The sequence below is a fragment of the Tubulanus polymorphus genome, chromosome 11 (assembly GCF_964204645.1).
Source record: "Tubulanus polymorphus chromosome 11, tnTubPoly1.2, whole genome shotgun sequence".
Taxonomy (NCBI): Eukaryota; Metazoa; Nemertea; class Palaeonemertea; order Tubulaniformes; family Tubulanidae; genus Tubulanus; species Tubulanus polymorphus.
The window spans coordinates 3,061,779-3,077,138 of record NC_134035.1 but is presented as its reverse complement, the minus strand read 5'-3'; the positions used below and the strand labels follow the sequence as shown (position 1 = coordinate 3,077,138).

The window sequence follows — 15,360 nt, the reverse complement described above, 5'->3', positions numbered from 1 at the left end:
ATTTACTCCATTGTTTGCTTTTCGTCTTACCCGCACGCAGAATTCTCGGATTCTCTATTGATTGGTCTAGCTACACGGGCCTGCGTTTATTTTTGTCTACAAGAAAAAGCGATGGACTCATAAAAAATGATTTTAAAGTCCATTAAAAAACAATGTGTCATTCGCTGTCCATCACGGTGTTTGAATAGTGTTCATTGAGCCGTCATTCTTGGTGTAATTGTGGTAATACGGTAATATCATCAGACTCGGGGCGCGATCACACGAGGACTCGGATGGTTCACTGGCGAGTTGATAGAAACGTCATCGACCAACACCTGATTGATAACGTGGCCTGCGTGTATTTCCTGTTCATTTCCAAGTAGAATGTCAGTTAATAACCGGCGTTCGGTTGGCGCGCTGCGGCAGCGGGATATTTCAGACGCCGGGGACGTTTTTTCTTTCCAATTCTACTGGTTAGGAATTCAATACCCGTGGTAATAACAGATGTATATATACCTATTATAGAAAATAAAACCACCTTATCATTAAATAGTTCGCTGAGTTGACGTATTGAGTTTGTTGAATATAGGAATGAAAGGAAATGGAAATGGAAAAAGGTCGAAGAAATCTATCTAATCCAATCATATATCTTCAAAATCCTCATTACAATTCTTTTATGATGTATTTCCGTTAACGTATTTGAACTATAGGGTGCGTTCCGGTCGATGCCTCCACTCGATAAAACGTGATCACATGATTGGAAGTATTTTGTTTGCAAATGAGGACCCGGTCAACCAGGGTCCGACTTGCGCATTACTGGCTTAGGCCGTAAGATGATTTTAGATCATACGCCAGTGTCCGGGGCTCATGAAGTTTCAACTATAGACAGTTTAGGTTGAATTTTCGAGTTTAAATTTTTTTCTGAAACGGGCCCTCGGTTTTCAAGTTCTTAAGTTTTAGTTTGGTTATAGAACCAACCACCGGGTCTTAAGGCTTTGACTGCGCTACTGGTCTTAACTTTATCCTGGGGGGTTAACTCAATTCAACATCATGTATATTGATACGAGTCGATAAAACCGGCTCGTGGGTTGTACCAGCGTGATACTCTTGTCATCGCCCCACTCTACCAACGACATGGAATTACGGATCAAATTTTGATACCGAAATATCGTAGAAAGAGTTTAAAAACGCGCAGGTAGAGATAGATTTGTAAAACTTATCGACAGGCAGTGAACTGCCTTGTTGCCTGGTTGCGTAAAAAATCAGCGAACTAACACTAATAACCGCATTCGAGAGTATTCTCATCTTGATAGATACTCCAAGCATAAATGTGTGGCAATAATAATCATTATTTTCACCGAACCACTAAAGCCGTTAGACGTCACAAGACGGCGAGGATTCAGTCGATAAGAACGTCTCAAAAGAATTTCCAATCTACGCACCGGACAAAGCAACGTTGTTTCGTTCCCCAGCTCCCCGGCGAGATGTTGCTTTTTAAGTATATATATAAACCTCTATCGATATAAATCGTTCGTTCGCTTCTTTAAGTCTTTAAGTCAACCTAATTCCGTTTGAATTCGTTTTCCCCATTCCCCAGGCGAATTCCGATTCTTCACCGTCGATGCGAACGGTCCGTGCACACGGTATCGATTCTGACGTCGTGAAACTGTGCGTGGATTCCCACGTTGATTAAATCAATCGAAGTTTTAATTGCCGCCGCGGTTTTTACGCCGTTTAGAATATTTTTTGATTAACGGTTGTCTTAAAGTGACAGAGACGACGACGATTTCGTATGTCTTTTTTCAATTCTTAAAGCCTGCGGTTTTCGCGGTAGCTTTTCCTGCTGCCACAAGAAAACGCTTGCGTGAAAACCAGGCTTAATGCTTATTAATGCTTATTACGTATTAGTGTCCCCTCGGGCGCCTACCGATTAGTTTTAACGCTGAAACGGCAACATCTCTTCGCGACAAAAGCTAAATACTTTTTTTTAAAGCGGTGACTTCTGCGAAAGCGAGCAAATCTTTGAATTTAATTCATTATCAAAATACTGGTTTTATCTTAGATCTGGGATTATTATTGTCACTTTGATTTATTCATTGCTTGGTTTGAGTGGTTTTGATCGGGTGTTGCTTATGAACCCACCACACCTGCCGGTTTCAAAACAGGGGTTTAAAGCTTACTGGTCTCCAATCCTCGATCCAAACCTCGCAGTTTGAATAAATCATTTTACAGTTGCTAGCCGCCATTTTGTTGGGGTACTTTTGTCCTGTATTGTTGGGTCATTATTTTCTCCTTTTTAGAAACTATTTGTGATGCGTGTTTTATCATATCTCATTTGTCCCTGGATGGATTTTTACAGTTTTAGCAACAATTAAACCGCGTGAATCTCTAGTTTTTATTTATACAAAGATCATTTTTCAAATTTGAAACAATGCGACATGAGAGCGATATAAAAATCGGTGGTAAGTTTTTGCCGCGCGCATAAAAATCCAGGGTACTGAACTTTGAAGTTCATTATTTTCAGAAATAACTTTCTAAAAAATCCAAACATTTCAAGAACTGTGTGCATAAACACCCCCTTTCAAGTGAACTTTAAAATCTTAAGATATCTTGCCTAACAAAATGGCGGCTAGCAACTGTAAAATGGTTTATTCTGGCAGTGACAAGTTCCTTACTCTGCCCCTCTCCAAGAAAAAAGTAGCCTTTAACCACGGACTCTGGAAGGAAGAAAATCGTTTTGAGTGACCACGCTTTAACCTACTGTGCGGGTGTATTTGACAAGAAATTTTTTCATTAGAAAAGACTTTTCTGGATTATTTACTATTTTGTGCCGATAAATGTTATAAGACAAATAGTGTTAACAAGATTTATTTGAAGTGCGAGCTTTCGCTAATCGAGAATAACAGCTTCTTCGGGGAAACGAATCATTTTTTTGTGTTGAATGTATCCATTTCGATATGTACACGGCGATAAGTCGGCTGATATAAATTTCATTTTGTCCGGCAAACAGATTTCAGAAAACCAGACAGTCTAAATATTGTGATTCGCTTCCAAATTATATACATCATATTCTATATTTACAGTAATTGTGGCCGAAACCTTGTTACAACGAATATTAAAAAATTCGTTCGTTATAACTGAATAGAACGTCTTACTTCGAACGAGATTCTACTTTTGCCAATAACCGATAAATCGTTATCTTCACGAGTTCGTAATAACGAGGCCCAACTGTATCTCATTAGACGAATGAAATATGAAATCAATTCATCAATCGTTTCACCATTAATTCGAAAAATATCGAATAGAAAGAAAATTATCGCGGATAATCTACGTAAAACCGCATTTTCTAAGGTGCTTCATCGGGATACACAAATATAGCGCTTCGAATTCACTTAGCGAGTAAATTACTCGCAATTTGTCACGGTTTTAATCATGCACACGACGTGACATCAGTATATGATCACGGTAATTTGGATAGATTTTTCATCGCGTCTTCGTCGAAATAATCCGTAGTGCTTGAGTCGCAGACGCATCCGGTGTTGTGTGTGTAATAGACATGTAGGTGTGTCTCAAAAAGTAGAACTTTTTTAGTTACGTAACCGGATATTGTAAACAGGACTGCAACTGTAGAAAGCGAGTGTAAAGAGGTTGTTCGTCGTAAGCGCGGAAGGGTCGAAGGGTGGGGTGCAGGGGGTGTTTAAGTTGCCCTGAAATTTTACGAGAACACGAAAGATATTAAACTGATACCAAAAAAAAGTTTATAAGATAAATTCGTAAGCCTGTTCTTCGTATTTCCAACAGAATACAGAGTTTGTTGCTCAGGTCCTGCTGTGTTCTAGACACACTATGTAGATATTTAGTAATAACCGTTGGGACTGAATTGGGAACGATGGCAATAGAAGGTTTTTCGAAATAGATCTTTCTGAAATTCAATCCGTAAATTTCATACTTAAAAATTCCGACTTGAGCTCGAGTTGACCTCGAGTAATCAAGAGTCTGCTATACAGTAAACTAAGTGCAACCTACTTTAAATATTCAACTGATTTGATGATCTGGGCAAAGAAGATTTTTCCAAATAAATCTTCGTAAAATTCACATGCGAATGCGCGGTTTACCCAGTCAACCGGTTCAGAGTAAGAAGCTGTCTATACTCTACATGAATATTTTCGTCGGCAAATATTTGAACTACGGTAATTTTCGAGCGCGCGTCACAAATTGATATGAATCGGGATAATTTCTCGTTCCGTCCGTAAAATCCCGGCGAAAACGAATCGGATGAATGATAACGCGAGTCTCCAGGCGTAATCATTATTAAGTCATGTCGCTGTCATTATTTGTAAGGTTCGCCGCTATTTTCTGTTTGATAAACGTTTCGTTTTTCATAATATTGCAACACGAACGAATCCGATTCACGCTATACCGATAAACAACGCGAGGATCGTCCTAATAGGGAGCGGGTAATTCCGAGCACGAACTGATAACCATTACATCGTGTTGGTCGGGCGCGTATTCAATCGGAATTCTACAGGGACGGATCTAGAAAATTTCAGCAAACGAAAATGAATTCGACCGGGCTGGGGTCTTCCCGCAGAAAACATTTGAAAATTTTCACCCCAGAAAAATTGGCCACTTGTTCCTTGTTCCTTGTTCCTGAATCGGATAAGCAGCCAAATAGGGAACCAACTTCACATTTGAACGAGTAGCCAACTTCACTGGGATAAAATTGTCTTCTTAATTCACTTAGATGTATACGTTTCAACATGTGGATAATAAACGTACCGATTCGCAAAAACATAAGACGCTTCAAAATCTACTTTTGACGGACTTCTAATGACATCTCTGGTCCTTGAATACAACCACCGATGAATGCCACATTAATTCTCGCGGGTCTTGGCATACATATCACTTAGCTGTCTTTTTCATATGACTCTATACGAACACCGGCTAAGACACTTCGAACTGGCAGTCGAGATTGATAAAGAAATTAATGAGTTGCGTGTTACATTTTCTATATTACGTAAATGAATACAATATACAATACAATGTGAATAGAGGCAATACATGAATAGCTGATGTTATAATAGGTTAAACCATGGACTCTTAAGCCATGGACTCTAAAACGAATTAGTTCCAGAGTCCTTGGTCAAATGAAATGCTAACTCGAGGGAACATGTCGCGCTAATTTTTCAGGTGTGGGATTTTCTCTTACTATCGTCACAACACAGACTCGGAGTGTTTCATTAATTTCATAATTCCCGTACTTATCGGGATACAGTTGAAATAGATCGTTAACTCAAGGAAACATTTCAACACTTTTGGTTGTTGGTGTGGGAAACACGGACTCTTACTGTTACATCAATGGTTATAGTCGATGTTACGATACCAAATATATGACAATACGCTTGGGTCAAAAATTCTACGACTCTAACAACCTCGGGTCGGTTTTATAGACTGGTATTATCTTTAACCCGAAGGCTAACTCAATTGAAAATGAGTTGAGTTAGCCCCCGGGTTAAAGGTAACACCTGTCTATAAAACCAGACCCTGAAATACATCGAATAACATTTGTTTCTTCGACAAAAGTAAACCGGAGTCCAGCGGTGTTTGAATCAAGAGTGCTTTCGAGATGTTCGATTTAATGGACGTTAGGTTCGGGCAATTCTAAACATCGATGCGCTAGAATCGGGAAGTTTGGCTGGTGTCCGCGGAGCTGACCGTCGCCACGGCTTTCGTCGCCGACCCGCTCGAATCGTTGCCCCGTCGACAGAGCCCGACCAACGCCTTGCGTATCTCCTTTCCCGTGATCAAGTATAGATAAAAGTTAGTGCAGTAATTCAGCGATAACACGATACGACACGTGTCCATGATCGTGGCCAGTTTATCGCGCATCTGTTGAGTTTTCGCCGATCCAAACATCACCGCTATGATACCCAAGGGCAGCACCAAGCACAAGAACGTTATCGAGATGGTTAGAATCGTGCACGTAACTCGCCGGGCCGTGTTCGACTTGTTGGAGCTATCGCCGAACTTACTGCTACGGCACATGACGGCGATGATGATAAAGTTTGCGCCGAAAGTAAGGATGATTGGTATGTATATATATAGAAACGACGAGAAAGTGTAATCGGCGACAAGATCGCTTTTCGTGCGATAGCAACCTTCGCCGGGAACGTAATGCGTGCTGGAGGCCGTCCAAGGTGACATAGCGAACACGACGAGCACGTGCGCGGCGACCACTCCTCTCGCGAACTTCGGCGTGCAGACGATGCGACCTTTGAACGGGAACAGAACGATCACCAGACGCTCGAGCGTGACGATCACCACCGTCCACGAGCTGCCCATCATGAAAACGTCGGAATACAGCTCCATAACTTTACAACGGATATCCGAGTCGATCGTGACGACGATTTTGTTCGCCGCCATGAAAGCGATCGCGTTCACCCAGGCCAACGCGTTGAACACGAGCATTCCCGAATCGAACACGGCCAACGTTGACAGGTAATAGCTGTACGAACAACGGCGCATCCGAGCCGTGTACATGACGCAAAACGACAAAGTGTTGCCGACGATTCCGAAGACGAATATTACCGGGAAGAAGTAGAGGAACAATCTCTGATTGCTCGTATTCGACGTCGGGAAATCTTGGATGAAAACGGCGGAGAATGACTTGACGTACGGATAAACGTCGGAGCTGTTGTTGCTCGCCATAGTTTCAAAGACGTTTTAGAACTAATACTGGCTCGTTATAGAGACCTCTGTTTTGGGGGATTATGCCGCGTTACGTTTACGTACGCTTCGCGCAAAACAAAAATTGTCGGAATTAACTTAATCGGCGCATTTTATGGAGTTGCGTTGCGCTGTGCTGATATGTTCCGAACCTGCGATCTGAAATATGATTGAAAAGAATTCATGAAGATCAATGTACCCAGTGTAACAACAAAATATATTATTTGTTTATAGTTCAGAAGAAACAAATGATAATAATTTGAGTCAGTGGGTAATACTGTATTTGCGTTTATATCCGAATGCGTTTTATCAAGGACAATAATTTCATATAAAAAAACAAAATCATTGCAAGAATTGTGTTTCATAAATCAAGAGCCATGAAGAGAGAATCGATTATGAACTTGGTTAACTCGGTGAAAGTCTTAAAAAAAGTTTTAAAAATGCACTTCATAAACTAAACAGATTATAAAAGATCTTAGTCCCTTTTTTAGTTCTTGGCAATCTTGATTAAACTATGTAGTCAACATGAAAAACAGCCCTGCTGCAGTGAGTGAACACCAGTTGAAGCTGGATAGTAGATTGTTTACCCGAACTGGAGTCAAGTTCCCAATCATGTATTTCAATTAAAAGAAAAAATTCTCTAAATTCGACCTTCCGAAATTTTGATCTCCGATTTCGAAAACCATAAATTCCCGTTTTGTTCCCGACAGGTTTGTTGGTTTCGCAGGAGGGAAACACTTGAACACTTGATGAATAATAGATTGACATCCGAGACAAAACAGTTGACGCCACATTTCTGTTTAACCGACCGCCAAGGTTGTCACGTTCCTGCCGATCCAATGGACCGTCGGTAAACGGCTACCTCCGTTAATCTAACTCTGGATTAGCGACCGGCAAATAACCAGACGTTTATTTCGTCACGTATCCAGATTCACCGTAGGTCGTAAAATAATCTCTTCTTTGCGACGGCATCTTCGCTCAGAGAGTTGGTCGACCTTTTCGGATGAGAGCGCGGAACCATTTTGCCGAGTAAACATATCGAGATTATGCAATGTAAATGTCAAACAAATCTGATGAAAAGCCCACAACATGAAGATAAAAAAGTACGGGTTGTATATGACTTTTCGACTCAACCATATGAGCCATTTCGCCGGGCCATTTCGCTTCAGTTTTTTTTTGTCAGTTTTGGAAATAGCTCATAGCATTGAAACGAAACGAAACGACACTACTCTCTTAGTTTTGAAAATGGCTTAAGAATTGAGTCTAAACGACACTACTCTCTTAGTTTTGAAAATGGCTCGTAGAATTGAATTTTTAGGTCACTACTCTCTTAGTGTTTTGAAAATAGCTTATAGATTTGAGTCTAAACGTCACTACTCTCTTTGTTTTAAAAATGGCTTATAGAATTCAGTCAAAACGTAAATATATAAGTAGTATTTTCTTCATATTGTGTTCTTTTTTCTCCAATTGAACTAGACAGTTACGTCGTGTCCATTGGGAAACGAAACGATTTCTCGTCATGGAAACCTCGGTGGTTTTTTTGTCTAGCGGAGGAACGTAATAATCGGCGGACAACTAGATTTCCGCCGGCGAACTTATATCTTACCCGATGCTAGCGAAATTAATGACCTGTCAACCTCAATAATACATTCAGTGTGACAAGAAACAAATTAGAAGAATCAACATTGCGAAGCAATTAGAACTGTATTTTATATACCGGGTTTTCCGAGGCTAGCTTCGTAATGTTTACTCTATAACCTAACGTGTTTGCAATATCACGTCGATAAATTCTTATACTAGTTTTATGATGATTCCGGTTTTGGAAATAATAGATCGACCAAATTTAAGAAATATCACCAGGGCCCAATTTCACGAAAAAGTTAAATTCAAATTTTTGGTGTAATTACCATTGGTTACTTCGTGCTTTCAATGAGGACTACAATTCAAATTTTACCCGTCTTAAGCTTGAACTGAAACCGGGCCCTGTTTCACAAAATTGATTAAGGTCTAAATCGATTTAAGATGAACTGAATTAACGAAGAAATTGAACCGATTTAAGAGTTAAACCTTTCTGTCAGATGTTGAAATAAGAAATGTATCAACTTGTTATCAAAAGTATCTCGAAAGATCTATAAGTCCCGATGCATTGATATATCCTCGGCGTGTGGAATTTCACGTATTTCTTTTGCATATTCGATTGATTTGTCTGTTTTGATGTTTTGATAGTTTTTCAATGTTCAGTTTATTTGCCAACGATGGCGGTTTTCGTAAATATTATTGATAGAAAGCGATAATTTGTTTGAATACAATCTTTATGCCGTCCGTATCGCACGAGGCCGTATGAACGCGTTAAAAATAGAGTATAAACTTAAATAGCTATTACATTACTTTATTCATACAGAAAACATCCAGTTTATCATTATCCGTTTATCCATTTATTTGTTGATTGATTTATTTGTATCATAACCAGGGCCCAGTTGCACAGTCGTGACTTAAGTCCAAAAGTGACCTTTGATCTTAAGACTGGTCTTAGGTTGTTAGATTGGCTATAGAAGTAAGTTGGTCTTAGACTGGTCTTAATTCTAAGCCATGTCTATGCAACCGGCCCTAGGATATTCAATAAGTCATTCCTCCGGAAAATCCCTTCACTTTTGCGAAGTCAACCGGTAGTCAAATGAATCATGATGACAAATAAATTACAATTGCGAAATAATCTACTATCATCAATATCTATGGTAATTAATCCTTATCATTGATTATCATCATTATCCTATCTATTTATAATAATAGATAAGATCCCTGTACCGTTTATTGTTATTAATACGTATTGGTACGGGACCTCTGTTGAGTCAAGCCATCAGGCTTCTCCAGTGGCCATTCCATGTATCTTACATGCTACGCATCATTAAGACTATTGAATACATAATTTTGTTTTATAAGAAGAAAATATGTTACTATTGATTTTGAGAAATAAAACTTACCTCTTTTTTCTACAGGTCCAGTTATCTCCTCTGGCCCTGGTATGATATACGGTCTCTGTGGCGGTAAGTAAATTCTGCGTTTATCACACTACGACTTATGTCAGATGTACGAGTCTCCGTCTCCTCCGCGCTAGACGAGACTTCTCAACCGACGCGTGATTAGACGAGAAAAACGACCGCTTTGTTATTAGTTTCAGTTCGTTCTCGGGATAAACGAACGTTTGAGATAATCCACTGAATTTACAAAGCTCGCTTGTGTTTTTGTTAGCCGGCCGCAACTTGTCAATTACACGTCAATTTGCGTTCGCTCTCGGCGCGTCCGAACACGTCACGCCTGTGACGTTAGAAAATGACGAATCGACATCCGAATATTTCTTCTTCGTTCGCCCGGATAAAAAAGCGCGATTTCTTTTTTTCTACGCAGAGCGTCGGTGTCGGTAAAGACGGACAGACGTATCGTCGTTCTCCGTCTCGATGCCTTTGATCGCGACGCCAGGCGTCGCTTGATCAGTTTTTAGTATCTCAAGTGTTGGTCAATTGGATCCGCAGTTATGATGAGTTAGAGTTAACTCTGAGTTAAGATTAGTTCATTTACAATGAGTTACCTTAAGAGTCAAATCTACCGGTTCCACTATTGTGAGTTAGAGCTATCTCTGAGTTAAAAATCAGTTCCCTTTTCAAACTCAGAGCCGTAGATTAGAACTGGCTCCCGATCTATGAAACTGACGGTAAAGTTTTTCAGGTTTTTTTCTCGAAGTCGCATCTGACTTTCGTGCACGTAACGCATAAATCCGTCTGCTAAGACAAACGCATTTCGAACAGCGGCCACAATCTACCACGTCGAACACATAACTATAAATTTTCACGCGCTCGAAATTCGTTGTTTATGGAAACATTTTCGTAGAATAACTCTGATTTATTTTCGGCGGGATTACAGAAATAGTTTTTCAGTGGGTGGTTTCAGAGCCGCTTTATACATCTCGGATAATCCTCTGATTTGTAGCGAATCGATCCATCTGCGAGGAAATATAATCGATCATTGTCTGCGGCCGGCGTCGTTGAATTTCGGATTAGAATTTTTTGCAACAGCTCTTCGATCGTGTTAGGTTTTCGATTATATGTTTTCTAGATTGAATTCGCTCTTATTTCGACGTTCGATTTGAATATCTCTCGTCGACGACTGATCTTTTGAGCGCCTTGTGAATATGAACTGCTATCCGTGCCGATTTTCGATTCTATCATAGCTTTACAGAAATTCATTTTTCTTTCATATTCACGGACGCCGTATGCAATTCATAAGCCTCGCGTGACGAATTCGTTAAATGAATATTCATGAATCTCTTTTTATCAATTCACTTCTGCGAAATCATAGATTTTTCTTTTTTAGTCCTTTTCACTTCCTTTTCATGCAAATGCGAGTCCGAAAACCGCACCGTATACATCATAGGTACGTATAGTAACGGCGATGAGATAACACCATCGAATAAAAATAATGAATTTATGAATCTCTTTATCAATACAAAGGACGTAAGTTGGACAATGTTGCACACTGGTTTCATATCACACTGGACTGTACTGTTACGAGATACGAGCTGTGTTAGCACTGGTCAAGTGGACTAGTTTTATTGGTCTAGTTTTATTTGGAATCCAGCAATTTTTTTACATTTTCATTTTCACCATGAAACTAGACGATAACGTTAACTGAATAGTGAATAGTGGAATATATTTATACGCAATTTTTTAGGGGTGGCAGAAATCATTCGAATTTTGACAATCGCTGTGTATTGAAGAGGTCGTAACAAGATATACCTCCCTGTATAGAGTTAGAATGTGCATGCAATAGTTCATTTGACAGATATAAAAAAGAATAGAAAAGCTTGCAGGCAGTAAATATCAGTAGTACCCTACCCCTGGCGAGCAGCTAGAATGAGTTTGAATATTTCCCTAGAGCTCATTAGAATCTCTGTGAAATATTGTTTCAACACGTGTAGCTCATTGGCCAACTCTATTATTCATAGTACAGATACACGTGGGTTTACGTATGTTTCAGATGGTTGATTTTGTGCTCTTAGGTCATCAATTTTTGAACAAATCTATCACAAATGAACTATAACTTTTCGTACCTTTACATCCCACTGATGAATGAAACCTATGAAAACATTGCATTTATCTACTGAATAATTAACATTGCATTTACCTACTGAATAATTGCTCTCATTAGAATTTTTCTACAGTGTTTTTATCCTTGAAATCAGGGGCAAAAGCGTCCAATATCGAGTAGAAATGAACACGACTATTTACAATGAAAATGAATGTGGTTTGCGTGATCGGACGAAATAACGGTTTGGCCCGTCTAATGACGATCATGACGAAGAAGAAGAATACCTATTCTTTTTATCAGTGGACCGTCGACAATTGATCTTCGTTTTATCCGATGTGAGAAAGTTGAATTGACACGCTCCAGCCCCGCGAGAAAGACATGTCGTTTTAGCGATAACGAGGCGACGGTTCGAGTAGATTGATTCGCGGTTGACATGACTTGCGTGCGCGATCGGGTACAGCGACGCCTGAGCGAGAGATGAAAGACTCCCGTCTGGACTAACAAATGTTGTTAGTCCGACTGTCAGACTGATATTAATCTCAGTAATTTCAGAGTTAATGAGCAAAACCGCAGTCGACGATCTATCAATCTATTCATTTCTTTTTACGTTTGTCCGATATTGAAGTTGAGTCAAATCTTCGAAATTGTCAGAATAAACTGTTATATCATCAAATTTGGGTTTCGCCCCATTATTAATGTTGTCAATCTACTGCTCTCTGAGTTCTAAAGACCTGGGGCCAGTTGCACAGTCGTGACTCAAGTCCAAAAGTGGTCTTAAATTCTAAGACTGGTCTTAAGTTATTAGATTGGCTATAGAACCAAGTTGGTCTTTGGTCTGAAGTCTAAGCCGTGACTATACAACCGGCCCCAGGGCGTAATTTATATATTATATTCCAGGACTTGTTTGATAGACTGAAAAAAAATCGAAACATTCTTACAGCCAGTTTGCACCGGTACGTTCCTGGTTTCTTCATTAACATCAATAACAAACTAAGCGTATTGAGTTGTTTGAAAATGCTGCTTACATCAAACTGTGCAGCCGCGTCGCCACAGTATTTATGTATGATGATCAGGAATTCTCTTGTCCTCCGCTAAACAAATCACTGGCCACGGAAATTAACGCGGACCGAAACAAATCACACTTCACAATTTGATTTGAGGTTGGCTTGACCTTCATCGGAAAAACGCCCGAACCGGAGACAAAAATAGCTGGAAATTTTCCATCCTAACTATGATACAACTAAAACCTTATTATTCACCATGATTAGAACATCCTGACAACAGTACCAAGATCTTTGCATCGAAAACAAAAAATATTTTTCGGAAAGAAAATCTTTTCTTTAGATATATTCTAATTTCTGAATTCGAAATAGTTTGCCGAGAAATTTTCTGTAAATGCTTGCAGTTTTATCCAGTCTTTAGGCGGCGACCTATAGTAAATTTTCTGGCCATGTCGAAAGCCGGGGATCGGAACAGTTCGGAAAAATTATGGATCCTCTACAATGCTAACATTCCTACCTAGAATAACTAGGTTCTTAACTAGAACAAAGGAAAAGAACAGATAACAGATGATATAAACATATAGGCCTAACAGAGATAAGAAGGAAAACAAAAATACAATACAGTATCAAAATCATGATGACTTGTTTCGGAGCTAATGCGGTGGAGATCGGTAAATAAAGTAAAAATTGAATTTAATTTGTGTCAACGGGTCCGCTGCGAAGTCCGGTATTCCATACTGCGGCAAGCGAGGTTCAAGTTCCGTCTAGTGCTGCCATCTCCACCAGGTTTTCGGTAACCGAAACACTGCAGTAAACAACTTTTGACAGTTAGGATACCAAACCCAGTTTAAAGCAGGTGAAATAACGCGCTCAGATGCCGTGTCACGACACGAATATCGGTGCCGACAGTTGAAAACGATTATCGGATTAAGTTTCTAAGTGATTATTAATTGTTGTTTGGTTTGGTGAATCGTTTAAACAAGTTAAATACCGGGTAAGTTTAACAGCCTTAAATACAATACAATACAATTTCGTTTTATTGTCTTACTGCTGTAAGGACGGGTGTAACGCCGCGACTGTCGATTAATGATAGTCGTCAGTAGTAGTGTTTAGTTACTGGGTTAGACTAGTCTGTATTTGCTATTTGGTTTACTCAGTTACCAGACTGCTGTATGTCAGTAAGTGGACTGTGTCTGTGGTTTAGTCAGTAACCGGACTCTGCTGTTCAATTAGTAACTGGGCTGCTATTTCGTCAGTAACTGGACTGCAGTTTTATCAGTTAACGGACTGACTATGGTTTAGTCAGTAACCGGACTACTGTTTAGTCAGTAAATGGACTGAAATTTTGTCAGTAACCGGACTGCAGTTCAGTTCTATTTATTGCAGTTCTGATTTAAGGGTTGTTACTATAGTTCTCTAACCTTTCACTTTCCTTTTCGATAGATAAAAGGCAATAATGTCAACGATGCCAGTTAACGGAATACTACATCCAAACGGCAACATGAATGGATACGGAGACTGGACCGATCGCAGGTAGGTACTAATCATTTCAACGCAACGAACAGAATCGTTTTGTAGGATCTGACCAGTTCATAATATGAGGGGGGTTCGCCCGTCCTTTGAAGCGGTTGTATCCACACAGTGGTGTCTGTCGCTCTAAGATCCTAGTGTAACCAAATTTTGTTGAATTAAGAATGATTACATCATCTCCAGTACCATATGTAGCCAGAACATCTAGATCTTTCAATCCATCTATTGGTTTTCAGTTCAGTACGCCCTTGGAAAAACCATTTGGCTTCTCCGAGGTACACCCCACCTTCTCATCTACTAAGATAGAATACATCATCTTCAGGACCATATGTAGCCAGAAAAATCTGGACCTTTCAACCCATCTATTGGAAAATAGAACTGGCATCAAATCTTCTGTATTTATACCAAGTAACAAATAGCTGAGTGACAGATCATGATCGAAGTACTTAGCGATATAGACGATTATAACGATGTAATAAATCCAGGTCAGTTCACTGCCTCTGTTAGGCAATGAACCGGGCTGCAATAGTTTTATTACCCGCAGCAAATGCTGCCACTGCCGTCGTTGAATTTCAAGGCCAGCAACGATCCCGACGCTACCGAGAGTAGAAGTCACAGTTACTCTTCATCTGTCATTTACATTTTGCGCTAACTTTAATTTTTTCGAAAAGATCGATGGACTTTCAAGGTCACGTACGACATTCGTCCGACCACGGCGGTGCGTTGAGACGTTTTAAGGACAGCGAACGACGGATTTCCAGCTATTCGGACAGCGCTGCGTGTCCATCGTCGCGCCGGTAGTACTATCTCTCTCTTCTGTACCCTTCGATCTCCCTCATGCTGCAGCTGCTGCTGCTGCTACCCTGAAAAATCAAAATCAATCGAAACAAGTTACACAGTATTAACCTATTCTCCAGGATTTATTTGAAATTAATGCACAAATTGATAAAACAGGGTGGTCACTAACCTGGAAAAATTGGCGAATTCAAAAAAATCTAGAAAAAAAATTTGGGGAAACTCAGGAAATTTGATAAATCTTACC

General features: G+C 39.8%; 2 protein-coding genes across 4 annotated transcripts in view; one reads left to right on the top strand and one right to left on the bottom strand.

Annotated features, from left to right (window-relative positions):
- Nucleotides 1-5,655: 5,655 nt before the first annotated feature.
- On the bottom strand, nt 5,656-6,687 carry LOC141912895 (FMRFamide peptide receptor frpr-18-like). Its single transcript, XM_074804318.1, has one exon. The coding sequence runs from the start codon at nt 6,685-6,687 to the stop codon at nt 5,656-5,658; it is 1,032 nt and encodes a 343-aa protein (XP_074660419.1).
- Nucleotides 6,688-13,598: 6,911 nt separating this feature from the next.
- The window catches only part of LOC141913178 (epidermal growth factor receptor kinase substrate 8-like), a 42,089-nt gene continuing 40,327 nt past the window's right edge, over nt 13,599-15,360 (top strand). For 2 of the 3 annotated variants that reach the window (XM_074804644.1, XM_074804646.1), the window contains exons 1-3: nt 13,599-13,782; nt 14,232-14,321; nt 14,990-15,115. In XM_074804644.1, coding sequence (XP_074660745.1) covers nt 14,245-14,321; nt 14,990-15,115 — 203 coding nt within the window. In that variant the 5' untranslated portion in view covers nt 13,599-13,782; nt 14,232-14,244. The remainder of the gene's footprint in view (nt 13,783-14,231; nt 14,322-14,989; nt 15,116-15,360) is intronic. The other variant, XM_074804645.1, reaches the window with a different exon arrangement.